Source organism: Bos indicus, chromosome 10 (genome assembly GCF_029378745.1).
Source record: "Bos indicus isolate NIAB-ARS_2022 breed Sahiwal x Tharparkar chromosome 10, NIAB-ARS_B.indTharparkar_mat_pri_1.0, whole genome shotgun sequence".
Classification (NCBI taxonomy): Eukaryota; Metazoa; Chordata; class Mammalia; order Artiodactyla; family Bovidae; genus Bos; species Bos indicus.
In genome coordinates, this window is record NC_091769.1 from 15,828,811 (window position 1) to 15,856,143 (window position 27,333).

The window sequence follows — 27,333 nt, forward strand, 5'->3', positions numbered from 1 at the left end:
CACAGCTATCAGAACTAGTGTGTTTTCTTTTGTAGGGGCTCTCAATGACCTTTTATATATTCCATAGGCACAGAGTCTGCCTAGTTGATCATGTGGATTTAATTTGCAGCTTGTACATCTGGTGGGAGGGTTTTGGGTCTTCTTCCTTAGTCACACTGCCCCTGGGTTTCAACTGTGGTTTTATTTCCACCTCTGCATATCTGTCGTCCACTGGGGTTTGCTCCTGAGGCTGCCCTGGAGGACTTGGGTTTACCCCTGTAAGGGTCAGGTGTGGAGGTGGTGCAGCTGCTTGGGTCACTGTAGTTCTGGCAGTACCAGGTACTCAGGAGAGTTGGTGGCTAGGGCGGCAAGAAATACAGTGCTCTAGAAGGGTATGGCACCCAGTATTGGCCATTACACTCCAGTATTCTTGCCTGGAGAACCCCCCTGACAGAGAAACCTGGCAGGCCACAGTCCACAGGATTGCAAAGGGTCGGACATGACCCAAGTGACCTTGCATGCATAGATGCAAGACTTTTTTGCCTGTGGCAGCTCTGCCCCATGAGGGTTGAGCATGAAGGTGGTGCAGCTGCTTGGCTTGTGGGGACCCTGGCAGTGCCAGTTGTGCAGGGACACAGTTGCCTCTGCCCCAGGAGTTGTGGCCCTATCAGAGTCTTTTTTTTTTTTTTTTTTGAGCCTCTTGTAGCTGGTGATCAGAAGGCCTCTTTGGCCAGTCTTTCTCTGTAGCTCTGCTCATTCAGGCACTTAGAAGGCACCCTTGCCTGGGATCCTTCTCTGTTGTTTGGAGTCAGGCACATAGAGGGGCCCCCCTGACTGGGGTCCTACTCTGTAGTTCCACACATCAGTCACTTAAAAGAGCACCCTTGGTGGGGTCCTACTCTGTAGTTCAGTACATCAGGTGTTTGGTGGACCAGCCTCTCCGTTGTTCAGCTGCCAGTGGTGGCGTGTGGGGAGAGGCTATGGTGATGGCTCTACTGCTACTTGTGACTCAGCAGTATCGCCTTGCTTCATGGCTGCCTGGCTTTCTTCCACAGGCATATCCTACTTCAGTCTCCTCCCTCATATCCCCTCAATCTGTCTTTCCTCAGTCAAGAGCAGCGCTTGCCTTGGGATTGCTCCACAATCCCTAAACTCCAGCTCCCAGCTGCTGCACCTTCCAGGGGACCTGTGTCCCTGTCCAGGGTGTGAATGACTGCGGCAAGGACTGTCTGATTCTCATTCCATTTAGGCTGCCACAGATCAGCTGTTTCACTCTCAGCCTTAAATGTTTCTCCTCTGGCCCAGACAATTGCCCCATGTGGGGATCAGACCCCTGCTTCAGTTCCCCCACCTGCTGAAGGCACATCCAGTCCTGCCAAGGTCCAGCCCCGGCTGATCCAGGGAGTTTGAAGCAGGGACGGCGTCGGTGAGGATCAGGATACAATAGCTTCAATTAGATATTAATTAGAGATGTAAAGAGTAATAGAATGAGGATAGCTCAGTAGGAAAATTCAGTGGAGAAAAGAGACTGAGTAGCTTGGTTTATGCGGGAGACCAATAAAACTTCAAGACAAGAAGTTTGCACCACTTACGTAGGCCGCAGGCGTCCTTCTGTTCTCCCGAAGGAGAGGAGACACTGAGGCCTCCCCGGTCAGATCTTAGAAGCCCAGGCAAAATTAGTAAGCTTGGTGGGTTCCACGCTCCAGATGGAGACTCAGCCAGAGTTTGAGAGAGAGCGCGACATGGGGAGACCAGTATTTCGAGAAACTGATCCCAATTCTTTATTTTCCATGGTCTACTTTTATACACTGAGATGTTATGCAAAAGTCACGTGGGGTCAGCAGTCCTGACTTTTATCAAAGTCAGGTGCTTCATACAAATGTATACAGAGGTCTTAGGGGTGTTACATCATCTTCTGGCCAGGGGGCCTGCTGACAATTTATGACAATCTCATGACAGTGGTCAGTCAACCAGAACACTTATTTCTCCAGGGGTGATTATTCTTAAAAAAGACTCCATCTTCCGAAGGTATCAGATAAAGTTACATTCCTATAGGGTGAGGGTGTAGTGGGTTTTAATTAAGGAAAGAATTTACTTAGCCTAAGGTCTAACGTGATTTATATCAAAGGTTAATACTTATTTCTTCTATATATTCATTAATGTGTGTAAGGGCAGGGGATGTGGAGACTTAGCAACAAACATTGGCTCAACAAATGGAAAACCCTTCACCAATACAATTTCTAATCAGCCCACTATACTTATACTAATGGTTTTCTAACTTTTCTAAGGAACCTGTTTTTAGAAGGTTTAAAGCATCTCGTGCCTCTCACGGTTGGGAGGCTGTGAGCAATCACATGTGGCTGGACAAGCCTGTCAGGCAGGCTAGAGAACCTTCAGAGGAGTTTGTAAGTTAAAACACTCTTGTCATGCCCAGGAGCTTTTATTAACTGGAGCTCTAAGTTAACTCCTTCTCTGAAAGAGGTGGTGGGGGACAGCCCCCCGTAAAGTCAGAGGTGTAGGTGAGAGCACAAAGTAGTAAAGTAGGCAGGCTCTGGTTATGGGGGTAGATGCTCGAGGATTTCCAGGGGGACTCCTGAGGCTCGATCCCGCCTTTGCGTATGTTGAGCCCCCTTCCTCATGACCTTTGCCACGGGCGGAGTGCCTCACACTGGCCCCCAACACAGTCCTACTAACACTCCTGTTTTTCCCCCTAGTTCCTTCATCCTACCGAGTTTTGCGTGGGTCTATATATTCTTTCCACTGGTCAGGTACTCCTGTCCGGTCTCAGCTGGTATTGTGCATGCACTTCTGTGTCTGAAGGTGTATTCCTGGTGTATCCATGGAGAGAGATGTACTCCACGTCCACCTACTCCTCCTCCATCTTGTTTCCATTTTTGTATGTTTTCATTTTCATTTGTCTCTAAGTACTTTTAATTTCCCTTGTAATTTCTTCTTTGATCCATTGGTTGTTTGAAAGTGCATAGTATTAATTTCCTCATATTTGTAAATTTTCCAGTTTTACTCCTGTTATTGATTTCTTGTGTTTTTTTTTTTTTTTTCTATTATGTTTGGAGATAATACTTTGAATGATCTCAATCTTTTAAAATTTACTGAGACTTTTTTGTGAACTGATATATTGTCTAATTTAGTGAGTGTTCTCTGTGTACTTGAGAAGAACAGGTATTTATATGTGTGTATATATATATACACACATACATGCAGAGTATCTCTGCCGCTGTGGAAAGACTCCTCTGTGGAGCATGTTCTATGAGTCTTGGGGAGGGCTTGGTCTCCCATTTGTATCACTAACTTTAGCAGGAGTGAGAGACTTCACCATTTCAACATCAGCTGGACTTCCCTGGTGGCTCAGACAGTAAAGCGTCTGTCTACAATGCAAGAGACCTGGGTTCGATCCCTGGGTCGGGAAGATTCCCTGGAGAAGGAAATGGCAACCCACTCCAGTACTCTTGCCTAGAAAATCCCATGGACGGAGGAGACTGGTGTCCATGGGGTCGCAAAGAGTTGAACATGACAGAGCGACTTCACTTCACTTTGGAAATCTAATACTAAATTAACCCACTCAGGGGCAAAGGAAGAGGTTATTGCCAAATATCCTGGCTGCTATGGATATCTCTGCTCTTGCTTTGAAGGAATGGCTAGGAGTCTGGAGGTAGGCTTTTGGATTTGTCTCTGCTAGAGCGGGTTGGGGTTCCTCCCATCCTTACTTTGCAGGAGTGAGCTGAGCAGGCAACTAACTTTGGATGGCCAGTTCCCACTGACTGGGATTCCTCAATCCTCAGTACTTTATCCCCATGTAGGTGGCAGGAGATGAGGATAGGGCCGTATTTCTTACATACTTCCCCAGAGGTCACTGGTGTTTCTTAAAGAAGGCAGGGGTTGTCAGATGAGCTTTCTGGTCTGGGTCACCTAGATGGGACGTGGGGGATGTGTCAACCAGTAGCCTCTGGGCTTCACTTTCGGGCATAAAACAGCTTTCCCTGGCCAAGCTTCATAGATCTGTGCCCATGTAGTGCTGAAAATCAACCTTCAGAAGGCCTAAAATATGACAACTTGGGAACATACAAGGATACCCTAACCCACCAGCCCACAAAGTTGTTTTTAAAAAACATCAGCATGAAATCTCCTAGACTCTCAATGTGTTAAAATTGGAGGAGATCTGCAAGCTAGGCTGACTGCAGCCCCTCATTTTACAGATGATAAGACAAGACATCATGAGAGGGGAGGCCTTGCTCAGGATCACCCTGCAAGCCAGTGGCATGACCAGGACTGCCCCAAGTCCACCCACTGCCCCACCACCAGTTTGGGAATGAAGGTCAGCACATTCTGCTTTTCTTATTCTTGCTGCTCCTTGAAGCTCATCTTTTGAATTCTGTGCCCATGATCTTTCTTATCTAGTCCTACTACCACTGCCTTAATTAAAGTCTCTTTCCTCTTGCCAGGATGGTGATGATGGTGAAAACAGTATTAATGATAGCAGCAGCTTACACTGGTTGAGTCCTTCCTTCTCACCTGGCCCTGTTCTAAACTTTACAAGTATGAATGCTTTAAAACTGAACAGCCCCTTGAAGGAGATGATAATATCACTCTCATCTCGTAGATGAAGAAACTGAGGCACAGAAAAGCACAAGGTGGGCTTCCCTGGTGGCTCAGTGGTAAAGAATCTGCCTGCCAATGCAGGAGATGTGGGTTCAATCCTTGGGTTGGAAAGATCCCCTGGAGAAGGCAATGGCAACCCACTCCAGTATTCTTGCCTGGGAAATCCCATGGACAGAGGAGCCTGGTGGGCTACAGTCCATGGTGTTGCAGAAGAATCAGACACAACTTAGTGACTAAACAACAGAGATGGCAAGTGGTGAAGCCAGATTTGAATTTGAGCAGTTTGACTCTGGAGTTTATGCTCTCAACCATTTTATTAAAGTGCCTTGAATGTATATTAGCATAATGGATAACATTACAGACTCCTGTATTACAGACCCCATTTTACAGACCAAGAAACTGAGTCTTGGTGAGATTAAGCAAGGTCATAAGGCTAGTAAGGAGCAGAGTTTGTTCTCAGACCAGAGCTCTGGCTCTTAAACACCAGGTATACTTCCTTCTTGTCATCATGACCTCCCTGCCACCGTCAACCTGACAAAATCTAAACCTCCAACATGCGGGCCCCAGAAGCTGTGTTTTTAACAAGCAAACTTAAGAATCACTGATATCAGGACTGCTATATTTAAAAATAGATAACCAACAGGGACCTACTGTATAGCAGGTCTCTGCTCAGTATCATGTAACAATCTAAATGGGGAAAGAATTTGAAAAAGAATAGATACATGTATATGCCTAACTGAATCACTTTGCTGTCTGCCTGAAACTAACACACTGTTAATAACTGTATTCCAATATAAAATAAAAAGTTTTCAAAAAGGAACTACTGGGATCAATGGTCAAGATTAAGGAATCAAACAACACAGAGTGGGATCCTGGGCCTATCACTTTAACCCCTTTAAGCCTCATTTATCTCTCCTCTAAAACAGGGGCATTAGTTATTTTAAACCACAGCTAGCATTTATCATCTGCTCACTGTTGTCCAGGCCCAGCGTCTCACATGCATAGTTTGATCTGCTCACACTGCTATCCCACCAGGTTGCAGAGGCAGGTAAGTAGACGACACCAAGCATTGAGCCAGTGTGGGTTCACACTCAGCAGACAATAGATACCACCTTAGCCACGATTATTGCTCTTCATCTGTTTTGGGTCTGCCTCCCCTCTGAACAGGAAGATTCTCAGAGTTATGACATGTGTCTCACTCATTTCTGTGTCTGAACAGGATCTGTCTCATAGTCAGCTTCCAGATTGTAGATATCTGTTGACATGAAGGCTGAGAGCATGTCCTCTGCTTGGCTTCCAGACCCTTATTGATTTTTTTGGCTGAAGTGAGCCTCTTGCTTTCCATTTTCTTCCAACTATTCCCTATTCTTCTACAAACTCAGGCTATGCATGCTTCAAGTGATTTACGTTTTTACTTTAGGGATAAGGACAGCACAGGGTGGATTTTTGAGACTTGCAGAAGAGGATGGAAAATCTGGGCAGTTGGGACCAGCCGTCATCACAGTGTAATGTAAGATGTGAGCTGACATGCTGGTAGCCAAGGTGACTGGTGATCTCACCACCTCATCTGTCTGCATTTGAGTTCTCAGAAGGCTCATTGCTGCTGCTATGGGAGTACATCTCTTGATCCCATAAAGTGGGGTGACCACTGCTTTGATGCATCACAGGGTCACTGTGAAGATCAGATCAAATAACCACATGCTAGTGGAGGCTTTTGCTAACTGTAAAGTTTTATACTGGGGCTATGCTTCAATCAGGTGGGCATGTGGTTCTTGGTGAGTCGCCCCTCCCCTTGGTGGGGACGTCCCTCTCCAAGACTCGGGGCCTTACCTTCTCATTGTTCTCTCTTCCTGCTCCTCTGCTTGCTTAGATCAAACCAGGCTGGGCTTTCCTCACTTGCTTCTGAATCCCTTTCAGACCCATCTTCCTTATCCTTGTCCCCTTGCTTTCAGATTCTTAACTGACATTTTCATTTTTCTACAGGAACCAGAGTCTTTCCAGCATTCCCATCTTACTTTAGCAGTGCCCTGTGTCTGCTGGTAAGTGTTATTTGGCAGTCTTGGCTCATGGACCACTGCCTGAGCATGCAGCTGTCTGATGAGCTCCTAGCCATTGGGAGGAGGGAGTCTGTTCCTGTCTTCCTTTACCACACACATACAAGCCTCCTGTGTCCTGGAGCATCCTGTCACATTGCTTGTCTCAAGCCAAGATCTCGCCTTTCAATAGAACCTCATTCAGTTTGTTTCCTTACTGACATCATGTCGTTCCACCCGGATGATCTTCTGGTCTCTTGGTGGCCCTTTCAGTCTCTCCAGCTGGTGGGATCTAACCCAGACTTCTGAGAAAACAAACCTGCTGTTGTAACCAAGAGCTAACAGACAGGGTGCTGTGAGTAGGCCTTGTGCCTGCAACACCTGGTACAGTCCCTGCAGGCCCCACAGGAGGCTCTGCTCCCTGCCAGTCACCCTCAGAAGCCCCGTGCAGAAGGTTGGAGGGCAAGCACCACCAGTATCCAGGTAAGGGGACCAACTGACCCAGGTTGCTTGGGGCCAGGGATTTTGCAGGGCACAAAACGTTCAGTGCTAAACTGAGAAAGTCCTGGTCTCCTTATAGCCAGGACAGTTCAGCCTCAAGAGGCCAAAAGGGGGTCCTTCACTTCTGTTAAATTAAAAAAAATACAGAACATGAGAGCGGTGAATTAAGTTTTATCTGGGGCAAAATGACGACTGTACCCCAAGAGACAGTGTTTCAGATAGATCTGAGAAGCTGCTCCAAGGAGGTGAGGGAAGGAGTCAGGATATAAAGGAGTTTTACAACAAAGGGCAGGTGGTCAGAACATCAAAAGATTACTGTTAATTAAAGAAAACTAGATATCCCAAGTTAAGGAATTTAGCACTTTTCGAATGTGTGGGAAGATGCAAGAGTCTGGGCTCACTGAAACTGTTCCTTTGATTTTTCAGCTATCTGGGGCCAGGATCCTGTGTTCTCACATCTTGATTTTTCTCAGGGCTCACCAGCTCATGGTGGAGGACTGGAATCACCAATGACTGTAACATTCTTGTTTACTGATACGCAGGAAATATTTCACTTTTCACTTCTTATTTGGCTTCAAGACCCCTTCATTGATTTTGCTCAGTTGATGAGGATGTAAGCAGTGGTTTTACCTGAGCTTGAAAGCTCTGTCCCAGTCCAGATGAATGGTGATAAAAGACAGGTCCAGGCAAGCCCATGTTGGCCCTCAGCAGCCTGCTTGATGATGTGGGGAAGTGAGGCTCACACACAGGAGGAACAGAGAAAGAGCACATCTATTTTAGTTAAGGTGGCAAGCCTCCATCAATACAAGAGAAACCCCAGGAAACAATGATGCAGATCATTATCAGGTAAGTTTGCTGTTGACCAACAATGCCCATGTGTGGGGTTCTGCAGAATGTACAAATCAGACATTTTCTTCAGGCAAATACAGCGGGGGAAAGATTTAAAAATGTGTTCTTGACAATATAATTCAACTGCTTCCAAAGCTACCTGCCCACCTACCACCTCTCAACACACAGAGGCATATGCACACACACACACATATGTACACACACACGGCCAGCTTCTTTTTCCCTCTTACACATCCTTGCAGGTCCTTTGACCTGTGCTGCTTCTGTATCTAGACCGTGGCCCCCACTGTGCTTCCAGATCCTCAGAGAGAGCTGAGACTCTTGGGCGATGACTTTCAGTGCTAACAGCCTCCCTGGCCTCACAGATGTCCTCATGTTGCCCTTTGGTGCCTGAGGGATTGCTGCCTCTATTCTCCTGCCCTAATCATTCCAGGGTCAGGTACCAGACAGCTCAGGATAGCCCCTGTGCCCCAGAGCCACTAGGATTATTTTAAAAACCAGTCATAAGCCTGCATACCCTGCCTTACCCATCTTTCCCATGGAAGCTGCGATAAAGGCTCTTACCTGTTGGGAGCCACCACAGGAGATCCCACCCATGACAAAGGTCGTGTGGAGAAGACCTGACAGGTAAAGGCGGATCAGGACTCAAGGGATTTCCTGGACCTGTTTAGACATCTACCCCAAAACCAAAATCTGTCTGTCTACTGTTTACTATATTATGTCTTTCAACCACTCTTCTGATATTAGCAGGGGGCTATCCCCGACCACCTTTTTCTGGAGAAAATCAACTTAGGGCTCTAAGTTGATAAGTCTCCTGGGCATGAAAGGAATATTTTTATTCTAACCCCTCTGTTGGCATTCTAGCTTGCTTGACAGGTTTTTCCTTCCTCTTACAACTAACGCACATGATTGTTCACAACTTCCCAACCAAGAAAGGCACAGGAAGCCTAAACATTTTAAAAGTCTTCATGGGAATAGAGCCCTTTAAGGGGTGAAAAATTATTAGACTAGTACTGGTTAAGGGCTTCATTGTTGGGCCAGTGCTTGCTGCCAAGTTCCCATATCCCTTTTCCAACTAATGCACTCCCAGGTGCGCAATGTGGTTGGAATGTAAGAAATGTAGTTGGAATGTAAGAAAAACAAGTAGTAGTCTTGGTATTAACCACATCAGACCTTTGAGCTAATAAGCTCTTTCTTTGTTGTGACCCACTGCACCTTCACTCCGTGAGAATGTCAATCTGTTTATTACTTTCTGAGGCTGACACAGATTAGAAATATAAAGAAAAAAAAACACTTCAGGGAACACTTGTGTGTTCACTTGAAGTGAAAGAACATTTCAAGGGAAAACAAGTTTCCTGGTTTATCAACCTTTATCAAAAAAAGGATCATAAAATGTCAACAGGCCTCCAGGCCAGAAGATAATGTACGTAACATAAGACCCTTGTTTACGGAAAGGCATACAGAAAAAAATCCTGGTTTCAATAAGGGCAAAACTGCTGGAGTGTTTGGGCTGACTCTGCATGACCTTGCATCTTTCATCTCCCTCTATGTACAAGTCAGGGTATAAAAGCTCCTTTTGAAAATAAAGTTGCAGGCCTCGCTCACTGAAGCTTGGCCTCCCTGTGTCATTCATTTGCCGACGCTGTCCATCCTGAGGGTACCTTTGGATCCTGCTGGGGCTGGACCCCGACATTACCCAGTTTCCTCTGCCATCTCTGCCTTCTGACTGGGCCCTGGTATTTCCCCGTGTAGACCTGCAAGGTTTCCATGCCTCCTGTTTCTAGGGATCTGTGAGTATAACACGCTTCTTCCCTTGTGAAAGTTGTTTCTGTTTCTGCATGTCTTACCCTACCTGCCAAAGCAACAGGTACTTTTGTTACAATCAGGCACACATCCAAACACTCACTGTGCATGGATCATCTCATTAAACCTCAGCACAGTCTGTGTGTGTGTGAGTTAGTCGCTCAGACGTGTCCGACTCTGCGACACCATGGACTGGCTTCCTCTGTCCATGGAATTCTCCAGGCAGTTGAGGTGGGTTTTTTGTTTTTGTTTTTGTTTTGAGGTGGGTTTTATTATATTTTGCAGATGAGGAAATGGAGGCCTAAGTACATACAATTAAAATAACAGAGCCAGGATTAAGAAATCAGGCATGCCAATCTGAAAGGCTGTACTCCCAACTTCCCCTCTGATCTGCCTCAATCATTATTGAGTAGCTGTCTTAATATTACATTAGCAGGCAGGGGCAGGGTAGTATGTTGTCTCCAGAAGCTCCCATGTGAGAGCAGAGGTCAGTTGGGAGAACTGAGCTGTGTATCTGGTTCTGGTCCTAAGTGGCCCCTCTTGAGAGCTTTAAAGGGCCCATAGAGGAGCTGGGTACGAGGTGGGAGGCAACCTCCTGGAGCATCCTGTCTTGATGGATTTGAAGGGCCCTAGGGCAGCCCCTGCCTAGAACTCTCGTTCAGTGATCTGTTTACAATCACCCTCTACCCCCAGCATCTGTCAATCAAGGAGGTTTTAAGTTATGAGCAACAGATACCAGCTCTGGGTAACTTCAGTGACACTGATCAGAAGACTATTGGTACGTTAACAGAATCAATAGAGAAGTTAGAAAACTGGTGTAAGAATCATCACACACCAAAAGGAAACTGGTGGCTAGAACACAGCAAATTCACCCTCAGGAACAGTGTGATCAGGATGCCACCTGGGGCCCGTGTCCCTGCACACGCACTGTGGCTACTCCCACATTGCTGTGTCTTCCTGACACTGATTTAAGTATCACCATCAGTGGGCACTTTGAGGGGTGATGGTTATGTTCACTGTCTTCATTGTGGTGACAGTTTCATGGATCTATATATAGGTCAAAACATATCAAATTGCCCATTTGAAATATTTGTAGTTTATTGTATGTACTCTTGCCTTAATAGCACTTTTTAAATCATGGAGTCTGAAGACAGCCCTGGTGCCTAGAGCTGAGGGGTGACAGAGGGAAGTGGAAGATAAAACGGAAAACGGGGGGCAAAGGTCAACAGGCCAGCTTCGTGAAGAGGGGCAAACTGGTTCCTCTTCCTAGGTTTTCTAGAGGGTTCCAGATCTCTTACTGGGTCATAGTTTGTCAATAGCAAGTTAAATTTGCAATTGATGTCAGCTTTGATAGACTAACTACTACTTCTTCCTTCTTAGGCCTTGTTTTCAGCTCCTCTAACCATCTTTTCCTCACCAAACTTCAGCCTGGGAGGGACAACCTCTCTTCCTTTAGGAGCGGCACTGAGACAGGTCTCAATGGCTAGACTGTTGAGGGATGGCATTGCTCAGATGGGTTGTCCCAAAGCAGATAGTGAGGCATGAATTTGTATTAAGTTCCCAGGGGACACAGGTAAGAGGATGGGGAAGCAGGACAAAGCCTGGGGACCCTCAGACAAAGGCCTATGAGGGCAGCTTCTGCCAATCCCACAGGGTAGCCTGGAGTATGAAGAACACTTCAAATGTCCTAGGCTGGGCTGGGCTCTCATGCTGCCGCCTACCACCCACTGGGAGAAGAGGAGGAGGACACCTACTTCCAGGAATGCCCTGAATTCTTCACTTTAGCATGGGGCCACTCCAGCAGCTGAGGGCAGTTTCCCCCAGGAGAGGTGAGGGTCTACCATGGGAGGAGGGCAGGGGCCCGGGAATGATGCCAGGTGGTCAGAGTGCAGCACCAACACTGTCCACGACATGCCGGCGTCTCCTTTAAATCCCAGCAAGTCCAGCTCGGTTGATAGAGGTGGTGGAAAGGCAACCTCATTTGGAGGAAGGTGAGCCAGAGACCCTAGACTTAATTATCACACAATTCTTTTACTTGGCTGTGTGTTTTCAGCCGATAGAGCAAAGCAGGCTTAGCTACACACATCTGACACATTCTTCCACTGCTCATGTCAGAGGTATTCAGGATTATCAGTATTCAAGAAGTGCTACACCTTCTGTTTTAGCCACTCTGCATTATGTTGGAGATGTACGGGGTCTCTGCCCAAGGGGGCTGTGTGGGGTGAGAGGGAGAGCAGGGGGAGTGTGGGGGCCAGTGCTTAAAAAGGCTCTGTTGACTGATCCCAAGGCAGGACTATTCGCTGCCTGCACAGAACAGGACATGGAGACTGGAAATGTGAAGATCATTTAGTTCAAGGGCCTCACTGTACAGAGGCCCAGAAAGGAGAGACTGTCCACTCCTTCAGTGCCTCTCTGTGCCAGGGCTTGTATCAGAACCTGGGAATAGAATGCCAGGATGTCACAGACCCCAGCCTTTTAGCTTTTCACCTTGAAATAATTATAGATTCACGGGAAGTTGCAAATATGGTACAGAAAGGCCCCACATGCCCTTCACACAGCTTTCCCCAGTGGCAATGTCTGGACTAAAACCACAGTGTAATATTAAATCCGGGAAACTGACATGGGCACAGCCACACAGTGTTCACATGTACATGTTCATCTGTGTGGGTTCATGGTGTGTATGTAGGGGTGTGTGTGTGTGTGTGTGCACGTGTAGTTCTGCGTATCACATGTATAGATTTGTGCCCATCATGACAATCGCGATACAGAGCTTTTGTATCACTGCAAAGGAGCTCTCTCTGAGTCTGCTTTATAGTTGTCCCTACCCACCCCCACCCCACATTCCTGGGCCTCTGCTAAACCACTTTCCATCTCAGCCCTTGCTATTGGTAGGCTCACTTCTTAGGAGGGATAGAGATGCAGATACAAATCTTGGTAATGCATGGAATATTAAATACCTACATAAGTATAGGAATGAAGTTATACCATGACACTCAGCTGCAATTAATGTCGCACTCCTGATGGTGTCTAAGTCAGGTTGAATCCATTGAAAGGGGACCAGAAGTTTCAGTCATTAAAGAGAACAAGTGGCACTGAGTGAGCTGACGTAGAACAATCTTCAGAGCAGATGACATTCTGGTGCACAGGTGTGTGTGTGTGTGTGTGTGTGTGGCAGCTATGTAATCAGATGTCATGTGTATACCACCAACAGTACTCATAGCATCACCTGTGGGAAGTGAGGCCAGCAGGGAGGGAGGTGGGAGGGATGTTCCTCTCCTTGCCTGTTCTCTTGTGCTTTCACAGTTTTCACTACATAATAAAAGCATGGCTTGCTTTTATTGAAAGGAAATGGAATTATTTTGGACCCTCCTTAACTAGGAGGAGTGTATCCTGTATAGTCATATCCTTCATATCCTTATATAGTCATATCGTTGCTTTTTCCTCTCCCTTGGGTTTACAAAAGGCCCTCTAGGGACTTAGCATTCTTAAAAGGGGGTTTTGCAGCCTCTAGTTGCCATGGTAGCTGTTGCTCCTGGTGACACAAGATGCAGGCCTGGCCCTCACGGCCCTGTGTGCAGGGAGCTTGGAATCCCCACCCGGGGATGACAGCACCCCCACATCACCCTGGGTCCCAGATGTTTAAAAGATGTCGCTATCAACGCTAGCGTGGGAATGAGTCAGCTGTGTCATTTCAGGAAGACATTGTGTGATCTGTGCTGTGTGGTGTACTCTTTCTAAAGACAAATGCTCTTCACCTAAAAACACATTTACCTCTGTCTTAGAGCACCAGACCCATTCTCCTCCCCTCCAGGGTAATCTGGTTTAACTGCCTCCAGCTAAACATAAGAGTCCTATTTAGACGTTGTAGAAGGGCAGCCCATTCTCACACCAGGGTTCCCTCCCAGCACACACAACTTCCTCTCAGAGCCAGAAACAGGAAGAATTGTTTATTGCTTCTTAAGGGACTGGAGAATGCTTGCTGACCATAGGAAGAAAACTGAGTTGACTTCCAGTGTGTGGGCTGCTTCAAGATAGTTATTGTTCTTTCCTGGTAAGTCAGTAAGAGCAATAGATGACGTAAGTTAATTTGTTAATAAATTATTGTGGTATATTAAATTCCCATGAAATTCTTCTCCTTCAATAACAGAAAGGTCTTGCTTTTCATAGGTGATACCGTTAGTGGTATTTGTTTGTGTATGTACACATGACATCTGATTACAGAGCTCTCTCTCTCTCATACACACACACACACACACACACACACCCCAGAATGTACCATTCAACATTGTGTGTTGACAGAACAAAAGTAAAGTTCAGTGAGAATTGGAGGAGAGAACTAAGTAAGCTCTTCTCTTGGGGAGGAGTGGGCTGGGGAGGGAACATTTGTGGTGGCCCTTGAGGTGGGCTAGGAATTCACCAGGTGGAGATATAAGGAGGAGAGCTATCACATCCTTGTTGCTAAAACCAGGGTCCTGAGTCTGTCCAGAGATTTTCCCAACTATGTCATGCTGCCATGGCCCTGAGCCCTCTTCAAGTCAAGGATCAAAGGTGTAGTTTCGGGTGAACACAAAGCCTGGAGAGAGGCAATGCCTTCTTGTCAACTAACCAGAATATGTTCAGTCCAGATGGAGCCTTCACTATGCCGATGTGCACTGAATTGCCAGAGACTCCACTTCTTCTCTAGTGGAACCAGTGTCCTGGGGACAGGCTGGGGCTGCTGCCCTAAAGTAAGGCCTTGTCATTCATGCTGTGATTTCTGTGGGTGCAAACTAGATAAGGTTAAAGGAAGGAGAGGGAGGGAAGAAAAGAAAGGCAAGGCAAGGTGGAGAAAGCAGGGAAGGCCAGGCAAGTCTACTCTGTGGCAGGTCTCAAGCCACGACTCACAGTGGGAACCAGAGACAGACATCCTTCAAGGCCTGATGTTTGAGGGCCACATTTCCTCCCTCTGGGATTCCCAAAGCCTAATGGTTCTTGGCGCCTCTCAAAAACAACAGGCAAAAATTATGTTTTAATTTCTTCCAATAAAAGTTTGAGTTATAAATACTGATCTTGTTCCAAGAACCAATTCTTAGGAAATAGGATTAAGACATAAATTTACCGAGTTCCTGGATCAGCCTGGATTCTTTCCCACTTAGGCCACATGTGCTCCACCCTGCCTTCTTTCTGCCTGTGTCTGAGATACAGAGGCCAGCCTCAGGGTTTGTAATCACCCCCTTATCGTGGAGCCTTGTGGGAAGAGTCTGCGTTAGGGGACTAGGACTCTAGTTCCATCTCCACCAACTCCTGAGTGACTGTCAAGAGGCCACATCCGCTCCAAGGACTCTGTTTCCCCATCTAGAAAAGAAAGGTTGGTACTTCCTTGGTGGTCTAGTGGTTGAGAATGTGCCTTGCAATGCAGGGCACATGGGTTTGATCCCTGCTCAGGGAGTTAAGATTGCACATTGCCATGGATCAACTAAGCCCGTGTGCCACAACTAGAGAGTCTGTGTGCCACAGCAGAGATCCTGTGTGCTGCAGCTAAGCTCCGACGAAGCCAGATGAAGAAATGAACAATTTAAAAAAAAAAGAAAGAAAAGGTTACACTAGATGTTTCATAGGAAAAAATCTGCATACACAATTTTAGGGAGGTGAGTCGGTTAAAAGTTTACCCAAGTAAGTAAAAACTAATTTTAAGTGTTCGGAAGTCATGGAACAAATCAACTTCAAGCCTATGTGCTGTGCTGTGTTTAGTCGCTCAGTTGTGTCCGACTCTTTGCAACTCCATGGACTGTAGCCCACCAGGCTCCTCTGTCCATGGGGATCCTCCAGGCAAGAATACTGGAATGGGTTGTCATGCCGTCCTCCAGGGGCTCTTCCCAACCAGACCAGGGATCGAACCCCGGTCTCCCGCATTGCAGGTGGATTCTTTACCATCTGAGTCACCAGGGAAGGCCAAGAATACTGGAGTGGGTATCCTTTCAGTTCTCCAGGGGAAGTTCTCCAGGGGAACTTCTCAATCCAGGAATCAAACTGGGGTCTCCTGCATTGCCAGACAGATTCTTTACCAGCTGAGCTACCAGGGAAACCCCTTCAAGGCTATATCCGGATCTAAGTTCTATATGTCTTTAGACTTCTCCACACTCAAAAGTGGAAGCAGAGTGGGGAGGAGGGAGGTGGCTTGTCTTCTACAGCTGGGTCCCCCACAGCAACCCTCCCACCATTGCCCTCTTTTATAACAGGAGAGTGTCTCACACATGTCTTCTGTCTCTTGGGCTGGAATGGTGGTGGTAGCAGCAGCTGGCCCTCGTTGCGTGTGTTTCTGATGGCTGGAGCAGCAAAGGCATTTCCTGTGCTAAGGGTGTAGACAGGGGTGGGAAGAGAGTGGGGTAGCCGAGGACAAGAGGTTCTCACCCAGCCTCTAGGTCCTTCCCCATCCTCTCTGAAGAACAGCCCCCTCCAGAAAGGAGAAGGAAGGGAATCAGGAGCATGTATCCAGTGGAACCCACTGGAATGTGTACTTGCAGGGTCTCAGTGGAGCCACATAACGTCACAGGAGTGAGTCTGGTGTTACTGAGTCCAAGCTCGTCCTGCTTACTGCACATCAGGCCAATCAATAGAGATGAGTTGTTAGGCCGAAGAATAGGAGTTTTATTCAGAAAGACAGCAGACGAGAAAATGGTGGACTAGGATCACAAAGAACCGTCTTGCCCAGGTTTGAACGCTACTTTGTTTGCTGTTTGTTTTTCCCTTAAATAGAACAAAGAGGGGGAGGTAAGGAGGTAAAGTAAAAAGAAGGTGCTAAGTTGCATGTATTTCCTGCTTCTGGCCAGACTCCCGAGGGAATGTGTTGTCTCTTCTTGCCTGCAGCCATTCACAGGTGGGTCTGGTCAGGGGGTTTCCTGTGAGCTAAGCAAAGGTATTCTAGCTTAACGCTCAGGTGTTCCTTGGCAGAGTTCCTTGTTGTTGTTTACTGGCTAAGTCATGTCTGACTCTGACCCCATGGACTCTAGCCTGCCAAGATCCGCTGTCTATGGGATTTCCCAGGCAGGAACATTGAAGTGGATAGCCATTTCCTTCTCCAATGGGATCTTCCCTATTCAGGGATTGAACCTGTGTCTCCTGCATTAGCAGGTAGATTTTTTTTTTTTTTTTAACCACTGAGCCACCAAGGAAGCCCACAGGGTTCCTAGAGAGGGGCAGTTATGTATACTTTAAGCTACAGGCAACATCCCTTTAGTAGCAAAAGCAATACAACACAAAGGTTAAAGTGAAAGAGACATCCAATGTGGAGTCAGATTTGTTTTTCCCTGTTTCATGAGCAGTCCCTTTCTACAGGTAAGGAAAGTGAGGAATGTGGAAAGGAAGCATGTTGGCTTACAGCATCAAGCGCTGAGCCCAAAATACCCATGCTGAGGGTGGTTGGATGAACAGGAGCATCAGGACCATGACCCCTGGAGGAGGCAGTTGGGGTCACATGCACTCACCAATTCCTGCTTCAGAAAGACTAGCCAGGATGCTTTTTCTGGGATTTGGGAAACAAAGGAGGTGGTTGGGAATAATAAAAACAGCCTTCTGAACAAGTGAAAATAAACTGAGTGTCTATTCCGGGACAGGTGCTTCCTCATATGGTACTTTATTTAGTCCTCAACAGTGTGATCTGGTAGGCAGGGCAGACACACCTCCACCCACCCTACACAGAACCCTCAGAGAAGGTCAGAGGGCTTCCAGGGAGGGCAGAACTCCAGTCAAGCTCAGCCCCTCTCACTCACAGGTCTCGCTCCTATCAAGGGACCCACTGGCCACACCTGCCAAACAGCTGATCGTCCTGTGTGATTTCCTGGAGTACAGTCAGCCCGCCCCCCATCCCATGCCCAGTGCTGGGTATGGAGGAGATGCTCAGAATCAGAGCACAAGTGTTTTCCAGCCTATTTAAAAGTAATGGAAGCCACTGTTGTGAATTGGTCTCCCCACGCCTCTTTCCACCTGCCAGAGTGTGCCAGAGTGACTTCCAATAGCTAGGTGGGAAAATAAATCTTTCCCTTTTGCAGGAAATTATACCTCAGGGGGTCCTAGGAAAAGAGCACTGTGCTGGGAGTCCTGCACTGGATCAGCCACAAGCCTGCCGGGTGCCTCAGTTTCCCCATCTGGGCCACAAGAGTGGCTTTGGTGTGCCTAAAGGCCTCTTCAGAACCCACGAACTCTGACTCTTTTGGGGTTGGAGCTTCCAGTCTCTCCCAGAAGGAATTCCCTTCTAGGCTTGCTGTCCAGAGGCAGCCCTGCTCAGGCCCCATCTCTGTGGTCCTTCCTGCTTTTCTACTTAAAAATAGTCTTCACTAGGCTATGACCAGATAAAAGAGACACACGCAGCTGGAACTCGCTGGCCAGAGACTGTCACTATTAACTCCTGCCTGCTGGTTACAGATGAATTATAGCAGGTCCCACGGGGAATCATAGCAGGGACATAAAGAATAAATGGGCTTCTCTGGTAGCTCAGATGGTAAAGAATCTGCCTGCAGTGCAGGAGACTTGGGTTCAAACCGTGGGTTGGGAAGATTGCCTGGAGTAGGAAATGGCAGCCCACTCCAGTATTCTTGCCTGGAGAATTCCACAGACAGACCATGGGGTCACAAAGAGTTGGACACAACTGAGTGACTAACACTATCACTATCAAAGAATAAATAAGGAATATGAGTTTTGTGAGGGCAGCAATCATGGATCATCTATTTATTGCAAGGATGACATAGAATATTTCATGACAGCAGGAAGAGCCTCCAGAATGTGGACTTTGGGCCGGCTCTTGAGGGATGAGCCCAGTTTGAGGGGTGTGGTGCCTCCAGATGCTTGCCCGGAAGACCAGGCAGTTCCTGCAAAGGTTCTGTGTTGAAAATGAGCAAAACATGCTCAAGTTTTCCAACAGAGGCTGTGTCTCTGCTTCGAGAGATGGGCTAGTGGGCAGGACTGATGGAGCTCAGAGTATTCTGTTCCAGACTCTGCCCCTTAGTTTGTCTGATAGATGGAGCTCAGAATATCTGCCCCACTGGGATCTTGTTGGGATTTCCTGGGATGTATTTGCACAAGGATTTTGCTCTGGGAAATGTTTCATAAATACCCATTGTAACCCCAAGGGGAAACCTGTTGCTTGAGGCAGGCACAGTGTTGGCTCTCTCCACATTTCCCTCAGGCTGAGGGCAGCTACTCAAGGTCCCAAATGCTGACCAAATCGGTAACCAGCTCGTGGAGCCCCATGGTTGTATACAAGAGGAAGAAAACAGGTCCCAGCCTTCCAGAGCTTAAAGAGGAGATAAGAAAAGCTGGTGAAAACTTAATATCCTCTGAGATTTTGTTTATCAGTTTAAAAGGATGATAGAACTTGCTGGAATGATATTAAGTCAACTTAACTGCCCTGTTTTCTACGAGGTCATTTCAACCCCAGAGAGGTAAGACTAGGGTGGGGTGATAGGCCATATTCAATCTCATTAAAAAGAGACCTAGTGACATCAGCAGGAAGACAGAGCCTCTGTTTACTTTCCTTGGCCCCAGGAACAGCACCCTGTGGGCCTCTCTCCCAAACACAAAGTGCACAGTGAGGATGAAGTGAAGTGTCAGTCACTCAGTCATGTCCAACTCTTTGTGACTCCATGGACTGTGGCCTGCCAGGCTCCTCTGTCCATGTGATTCTCTAGGCAGAATACTAGAGTGGGTTGGCATTTCCTCCTCCAGGGGATCTTCCTGACCCAGCAATTGAATCTGGGTCTTCTGCATTGCAGGTGGATTTTTTACCATCTGAGTCACCGGGGAAGACCAATGTGGATAGGTCAATTTTAATGGCTTTAAACGTGTATATCCCTGGGACTGCTCTTATAGTGTGTTTCAAGGCAGGGAGAACAGGAGAACATCTCCACTGAGCAGATGAGGGACTGGATCTGGAACAGGGGATGTGACTTTCCTAGGCCAGAAAGTGAGTTAAGCTGGCCATGGAAGCCCCTTCTCCTGATTAATGCCTGGAGCTGGTTCGGTTCCTGCTGGCCCTGGTTAGAACTGAGTTGGGTGTTGGGAATGGTTGACTGAAGTCGGGGGCTTCCTCTGTGGGATGCTGATGTGGCTAGCCCACTAAGCTGCATGCTCGCTCAGTCACGTCCAAATCTTTCTGACCCCATTTCTGTAGCCTGCCAGGCTCCTCTGTCCGTGAGGCTCTCCAGGCAAGAATCCTGGAGTTAGTAGCCGTTCCCTTCTCCAGGGGATCTTCCTGACCTGGGGATCGACCCCAAGTCTCCTGCATTGGAGGCAGATTCTTTACTGCTTGAGCCTGCTAAGTCACTCACTAAATATGGACTAACTGTTACAGTCCAAGCACTGCTCTAGTGTTGAGATTCATTCAGAATGAAACAGACACAAGTCCCTACTGTCATGGAGCTTACATTCTAGAGTGGGGGAGGCAGACAAGGAACAGTAAGAAAGCACTTTATATAGCACACTGGAAGATGATACATGTCACAGAAAGAAGAGGGTAGATCAGGGTAATGGGAACCAGTAGTTTGGGGTGGGTGAGATTCAACTTTAAGACAGGATGCTCCAGGTAGACTTCATTAAGCAGATGTGAGATGAGTAAAGGCTTGAAGGAGGTGAACGAGTTAGCCAGGTAGATCTCTGGAAGAAGAACGTTCTGGGCAGAGGGAATGGTCAGTGCAACGGCCCTGGGGCAGAAGTGTGCCTGGGATGTTCAAGAGATACTGAGGAGGCCAGTGTGGCTGGAGCTGAGTGAGCAAGGGGAGAACCTGAGGTGAGGGCACATGGGTCATGGGGTCATGTCATGGGGAGGGTTATGGAGGGCTTTGTGGTTATTCTAAGTGGGATAAGAGCAGGTGAGTACTCATCTAACTTGCATTTGAACAGGATCCCCAGGGCAGCCAAATAGAGAACAGACTCTAAGGCAATAATGGTGGAACAGAGGGTGAGTTAGGAGGCTGTCAACATGGTCCAGGTGAGCAGTGATGGTGCCTCTGGCTAAGCTGGGACCTGTGGAGGCGCAGTGAGATTCTGCATCTATTTCTAATGTGGATGTATAAGCTACAAGGTTGGCTTGTGGGTTAGATGTCAGACATGTAGGAAAGAAAGGAATAGATGTGTACTCCATAGTGCTGAGGGGAATGGGGCAGGGGTCATTTACTGAGATGGGATTACCAGTGGGCTCGGAGTTAGGAACTATGAATCCAGTTTTGGGTGTGTTAAATTTTAGATGCAGATTGACATCCAAGTGGAGATAGTAACTGGGGCAGTTGGAATTACTGGACCACAGTTCAAGGCCAAGGTTGGGGATGGAGACATGCACTTGTAGATGAGCTGGTTAACTTAACAAGGAATTATTAGTTTAGATAGAAAAGATAGGCTAAACCCAACTTACAAAGGCCACATAAGAGAGCAGAATCTAGGAACTTCCTTCGTGGTCCAGTGGTTAAGACTCCATACTGCCAGTGCAGGGGGCCTGGGTTTGATCCTCAGTCAGGGAACTTGATCCCACATGCTGCAACCAAAGATCTCACATGCCACAACTAAGACCAGATCAGATCAGATCAGTCGCTCAGTCGTGTCCGACTCTTTGCAACCACATGAATCGCAGCACACCAGGCCTCCCTGTCCATCACCAACTCCCGGAGTTCACCCAGACTCACATCCATCGAGTCAGTGATGCCATCCAGCCATCCCATCCTCTGTCGTCCCCTTCTCCTCCTGCCCCCAATCCCTCCCAGCATCAAAGTCTTTTCCAATGAGTCAACTCTTCGCATGAGGTGGCCAAAGTATTGGAGTTTCAGCTTTAGCATCATTCCTTCCAAAGAAATCCCAGGGCTGATCTCCTTCAGAATGGACTGGTTGGATCTCCTTGCAGTCCAAGGGACTCTCAAGAGTCTTCTCCAACACCAGAGTTCAAAGGCATCAATTCTTTGGCGCTCAGCCTTCTTCACAGTCCAACTCTCACATCCATACATGACCACAGGAAAAACCATAGCCTTGGCTAGACAGACCTTTGTTGGCAAAGTAATGTCTCTGCTTTTGAATATGCTATCTAGGTTGGTCATAACTTTCCTTCCAAGGAGTAAGCGTCTTTTAATTTCATGGCTGCAGTCACCATCTGCAGTGATTTTGGAGCCCAAAAAAAAATCAAGTCTGACACTGTTTCCACTGTTTCCCCATCTATTTCCCATGAAGTGGTGGGACCAGATGCCATGATCTTCGTTTTCTGAATGTTGAGCTTTAAGCCAACTTTTTCACTCTCCTCTTTCACTTTCATCAAGAGGCTTTTGAGTTCCTTTTCACTTTCTGCCATAAGGGTGGTGTCATCTGCATATCTGAGGTTATTGATATTTCTCCCGGCAATCTTGATTCTAGTTTGTGTGTCTTCCAGTCCAGCGTTTCTCATTATGTACTCTGCATATAAGTTAAATAAGCAGGGTGACAATATACAGCCTTGACGTACACTCCTTTTCCTATTGGGAACCAGTCTGCTGTTCCATGTCCAGTTCTAACTGTTGCTTCCTGACCTGCATTCAAATTTCTCAAGAGGCAGATCAGGTGGTCTGGTATTCCCATCTCTTTCAGAATTTTCCACAGTTGATTGTGATCCACACAGTCAAAGGCTTTGGCATAGTCAATAAAGCAGAAATAGATGTTTTTCTGGAACTCTCTTGCTTTTTCCATGATCCAGCAGATGTTGGCAATTTGATCTCTGGTTCCTCTGCCTTTTCTAAAACCAGCTTGAACATCAGGAAGTTCACAGTTCACATATTGCTGAAGCCTGGCTTGGAGAATTTTGAGCATTACTTTACTAGCGTGTGAGATGAGTGCAATTGTGTAGTAGTTTGAGCATTCTTTGGCATTGCCTTTCTTTGGGATTGGAATGAAAACTGACCTTTTCCAGTCCTGTGGCCACTGCTGAGGTTTCCAAATTTGCTGGCATATTGAGTGCAGCACTTTCACAGCATCATCTTTCAGGATTTGAAATAGCTCAACTGGAATTCCATCACCTCCACTAGCTTTGTTCATAGTGATGCTGTCTAAGGCCCACTTGACTTCACATTCCAGGATGCCTGGCTCTAGGTCAGTGATCACACCATTGTGATTATCTGGGTCATGAAGATCTTTTTTGTACAGTTCTTCTGTGTATTCTTGCCATCTCTTCTTAATATCTTCTGCTTCTGTTAGGTCCATACCATTTCTGTCCTTTATCAAGCCCATCTTTGCATGAAATATTCCTTTGGTATCTCTGATTTTCTTGAAGAGATCTCTAGTCTTTCCCATTCTGTTGTTTTCCTCTATTTCTTTGCATTAATCGCTGAGGAAGGCTTTCTTATCTCTTCTTGCTATTCTTTGGAACTCTGCATTCAGATGGGAATATCTTTCCTTTTCTCCTTTGCTTTTTGCTTCTCTTCTTTTCACAGCTATTTGTAAGGCCTCCCCAGACAGCCATTTTGCTTTTTTGCATTTCTTTTCCATGGGGATGGTCTTTTCTTTTTTTTTTTAATTTTATTTTATTTTTAAACTTTACAAGTTGTATTAGTTTTGCCAAATATCAAAATGAATCCGCCACAGGTATACCTGTGTTCCCCATCCTGAACCCTCCTCCCTCCTCCCTCCCCATACCCTCCCTCTGGGTTGTCCCAGTGCACCAGCCCCAAGCATCCAGTATCGTGCATCGAACCTGGACTGGCGACTCGTTTCATATATGATATTATACATGTTTCAATGCCATTCTCCCAAATCTCCCCACCCTCTCCCTCTCCCACAGAGTCCATAAGACTGATCTATACATCAGTGTCTCTTTTGCTGTCTTGTACACAGGGTTATTGTTACCATCTTTCTAAATTCCATATATATGCGTTAGTATACTGTATTGGTGTTTTTCTTTCTGGCTTACTTCACTCTGTATAATAGGTTCCAGTTTCATCCATCTCATTAGAACTGATTCAAATGTATTCTTTTTAATGGCTGAGTAATACTCCATTGTATATATGTACCACTGCTTTCTTATCCATTCATCTGCTGATGGGCATCTAGGTTGCTTCCATGTCCTGGCTATTATAAACAGTGCTGCGATGAACATTGGGGCACACATGTCTCTTTCCCTTCTGGTTCCCTCAGCAGTGGGATTGCTGGATCATAAGGCAGTTCTATTTCCAGTTTTTTAAGGAATCTCCACACTGTTCTCCATAGTGGCTGTACTAGTTTGCATTCCCACCAACAGTGTAAGAGGGTTCCTTTTTCTCCACACCCTCTCCAGCATTTATTGCTTGTAGACTTTTGGATCACAGCCATTCTGACTGGCGTGAAATGGTACCTCATAGTGGTTTTGATTTGCATTTCTCTGATAATGAGTGATGTTGAGCATCTTTTCATGTGTTTGTTAGCCATCTGTATGTCTTCTTTGGAGAAATGTCTATTTAGTTCTTTGGCCCATTTTTTGATTGGGTCATTTATTTTTCTGGAGTTGAGCTGTAGGAGTTGCTTGTATATTTTTGAGATTAGTTGTTTGTCAGTTGCTTCATTTGCTATTATTTTCTCCCATTCTGAAGGCTGCCTTTTCACCTTGCTAATAGTTTCCTTTGTTGTGCAGAAGCTTTTAAGTTTAATTAGGTCCCATTTGTTTATTTTTGCTTTTATTTCCAATATTCTGGGAGGTGGGTCATAGAGGATCCTGCTGTGATGTATGTCAGAGAGTGTTTTGCCTATGTTCTCCTCTAGGAGTTTTATAGTTTCTGGTCTTATGTTGAGATCTTTAATCCATTTTGAGTTTATTTTTGTGTATGGTCTTGATCCCTGTCTCCTGTACAATGTCATGAACCTCATTCCATTGTTCATCAGGCACTCTATCTATCAGATCTAGGCCCTTAAATCTATTTCTCACTTCCACTGTATACTCATAAGGGATTTGATTTAGGTCATATCTGAATGGTCTAGTGGTTTTCCCTACTTTCTTCAATTTAAGTCTGAATATGGCAATAAGGAGTTCATGGTCTGAGCCACAGTCAGCTCCTGTCTTGTTTTTGCTGACTGTATAGAGCTTCTCCATCTTTGGCTGCAAAGAATATAATCAATCTGATTTCGGTGTTGACCATCTGGTGATGTCCATGTGTAGTCTTCTCTTGTGTTGTTGGACGAAGGTGTTTGTTATGACCAGTGCATTCTCTTGGCAAAACTCTATTAGTCTTTGCCCTGCTTCCTTCCGTATTCCAAGGCCAAATTTGCCTGTTACTCCAGGTGTTTCCTGACTTCCTACTTTTGTATTCCAGTCCCCTATAATGAAAAGGACATCTTTTTTGGGTGTTAGTTCTAAAAGGTCTTGTAGGTCTTCATAGAACCATTCAACTTCAGCTTCTTCAGTGTTACTGGTTGGGGCATAGACTTGGATTATTGTTATATTGAATGGTTTGCCTTGGAAATGAACAGACATCATTCTGTCATTTTTGAGATTGCATCCAAGTACTGCATTTTGGACTCTTTTGTTGACCATGATGGCTACTCCATTTCTTCTGAGGGATTCCTCCCCACAGTAGTAGATATAATGGTTATCTGAGTTAAATTCACCCATTCCAGTCCATTTCAGTTCACTGATTCCTAGAATGTCGGCATTTACTCTTGCCATCTCTTGTTTGACCATTTCCAATTTGCCTTGATTCACGGACCTGACATTCCAGGTTCCTATGCAATATTGCTCTTTACAGCATCAGACTTTGCTTCTATCACCAGTCACATCCACAGCTGGGTATTCTTTTTGCTTTGGCTCCATCCCTTCATTCTTTCTGGAGTTATTTCTCCACTGATCTCCAGTAGCATATTGGGCACCTACTGACCTGGGGAGTTTCTCTTTCAGTATCCTATCATTTTGCCTTTTCATACTGTTCATGGGGTTCTCAAGGCAAGAATACTGAAGTGGTTTGCCATTCCCTTCTTCAGTGGACCACATTCTGTCAGATCTCTCCACCATGACCCGCCCATCTTGGGTTTCCCCATGGGCATGGCTTAGTTTCATTGAGTTAGACAAGGCTGTGGTCCTAGTGTGATTAGATTGACCAGTTTTCTGTGAGTATGGTTTCAGTGTCTGCCCTCTGATGCCCTCTTGCAACACCTACCGTCTTACTTGGGTTTCTCTTACCTTGGGCGTGGGGTATCTCTTCACAGCTGCTCCAGCAAAGCGCAGCCATTGCTCTTTACCTTGGACGAGGGGTATCTCCTCACTGCCGCCCTTCCTGACCTTCAATGTGGGATAGCTCCTCTAGGCCCTCCTGCGCCCGTGCAGCCACAGTACGGTTACTCAGTGACCTCCAAAAAGGACTTATTCTGATATACACCTCCCAGGACTGCTGTTTCTTGCCTTATCTTGTAGCCAGGTCAAGGATCCAAAATGCAAGTTTGGTTCATCTGAAGTGATGCAAAGAAGCAAGGACAGAGGTGAAGCCTTTTCAGCAGAGGCACTAAGACCAGGCAGAGCCAAATAAATTTATATATTTTTAAAAAGAGCAAGGTATATCAATAAGTTAGGATACTGAAAGGGAGACAGTGAGTTCAAAACCAGAAGAGGGTGGGATTCAGGAAGTCAAGAGAGGACAGAGGTTCAAGAAAGGAACTCACCTTCATCACATGCTGCTGTGACCCCTGGGCTTAGAGGGGTAGAAATCTGATTGGAATGGGTTCCAAAAAAAGAGGGGAAATGAGACTGAGTATAAGCAACTCTTTCAAGAAACTTTGCTATTAAGGAGAAACTGGGCACTAGCTGGAGAAAGAACGATCCAGCCGAGAAGGGGAAAACACTGCAGAAAGCATGGGGTCACCATCCTTGAATGGGCGAGGGGATGCAGGCTCCAGGGCACAGGGGGCCATGGGGAGGAGCACAGGCAGGTGACCTATTGCCTTCCGCACGGCTTGTCAGCGCGTCAGCTGCTTTTCCTGACTCCCAGGTGGAGGAAGGTGGCCGTAGCAGTGTTCCCACTCTACAGCAAGCAGAGAAAATCCAGGAGCTACAGACTCAGAACTTAACATCAGCCCCAAGAATTAAATCATCTGTTATAGGGCTGGAGTGAAGACATCATGCCTTTGACAAAAAATGTAGAAGAAAAATGCTTTCTGGCAAAAAGCAGCCAGTTGGGAGCATGGCGTGTAATGAAGTGCTGTGTCCCCTCTACCGGAAATTATGTCCTACTTCACTCAGAAAAATGAGGGAAAGAAGTTTTCATATTTTTCCTTCCATAACGGTGTTTCACTTTGTTACTAATCAGACTAAGGTGAATAAAAATTGAAAGCAGTATTTTTTTTGCGAAATGGACAAATATTTTAAAGAATAATTCTTAGTATTCAAAAGTGTTTGGTAAAATAGACATTTTCTTCAAACATGGGTGGGACTGAAAAATTGGTTTAAGATCTTTGAAAAGCAATTTGGCTATTGTCTGTAACCAAAAGACTTAGACAGTTTCATACTTCAGTAATTCGTCTTTTGGGAATGTGATCTAGAGAGTGATTGGAAATTTGGACAAAGATTTAATAACAAGATTTCTCACAAATTTGTTTATAGTAATGGAATAAATAT

At 46.2% G+C, this 27,333-nt stretch overlaps 1 protein-coding gene across 1 annotated transcript in view; it reads left to right on the forward strand.

Moving 5' to 3' along the window:
• Window positions 1–11,693: 11,693 nt before the first annotated feature.
• NOX5 (NADPH oxidase 5) overlaps window positions 11,694–27,333 on the forward strand; it is a 61,657-nt gene continuing 46,017 nt past the window's right edge. Inside the window, exon 1 of the mRNA XM_070796809.1 lies at window positions 11,694–11,773. Coding sequence (XP_070652910.1) covers window positions 11,694–11,773 — 80 coding nt within the window. The remainder of the gene's footprint in view (window positions 11,774–27,333) is intronic.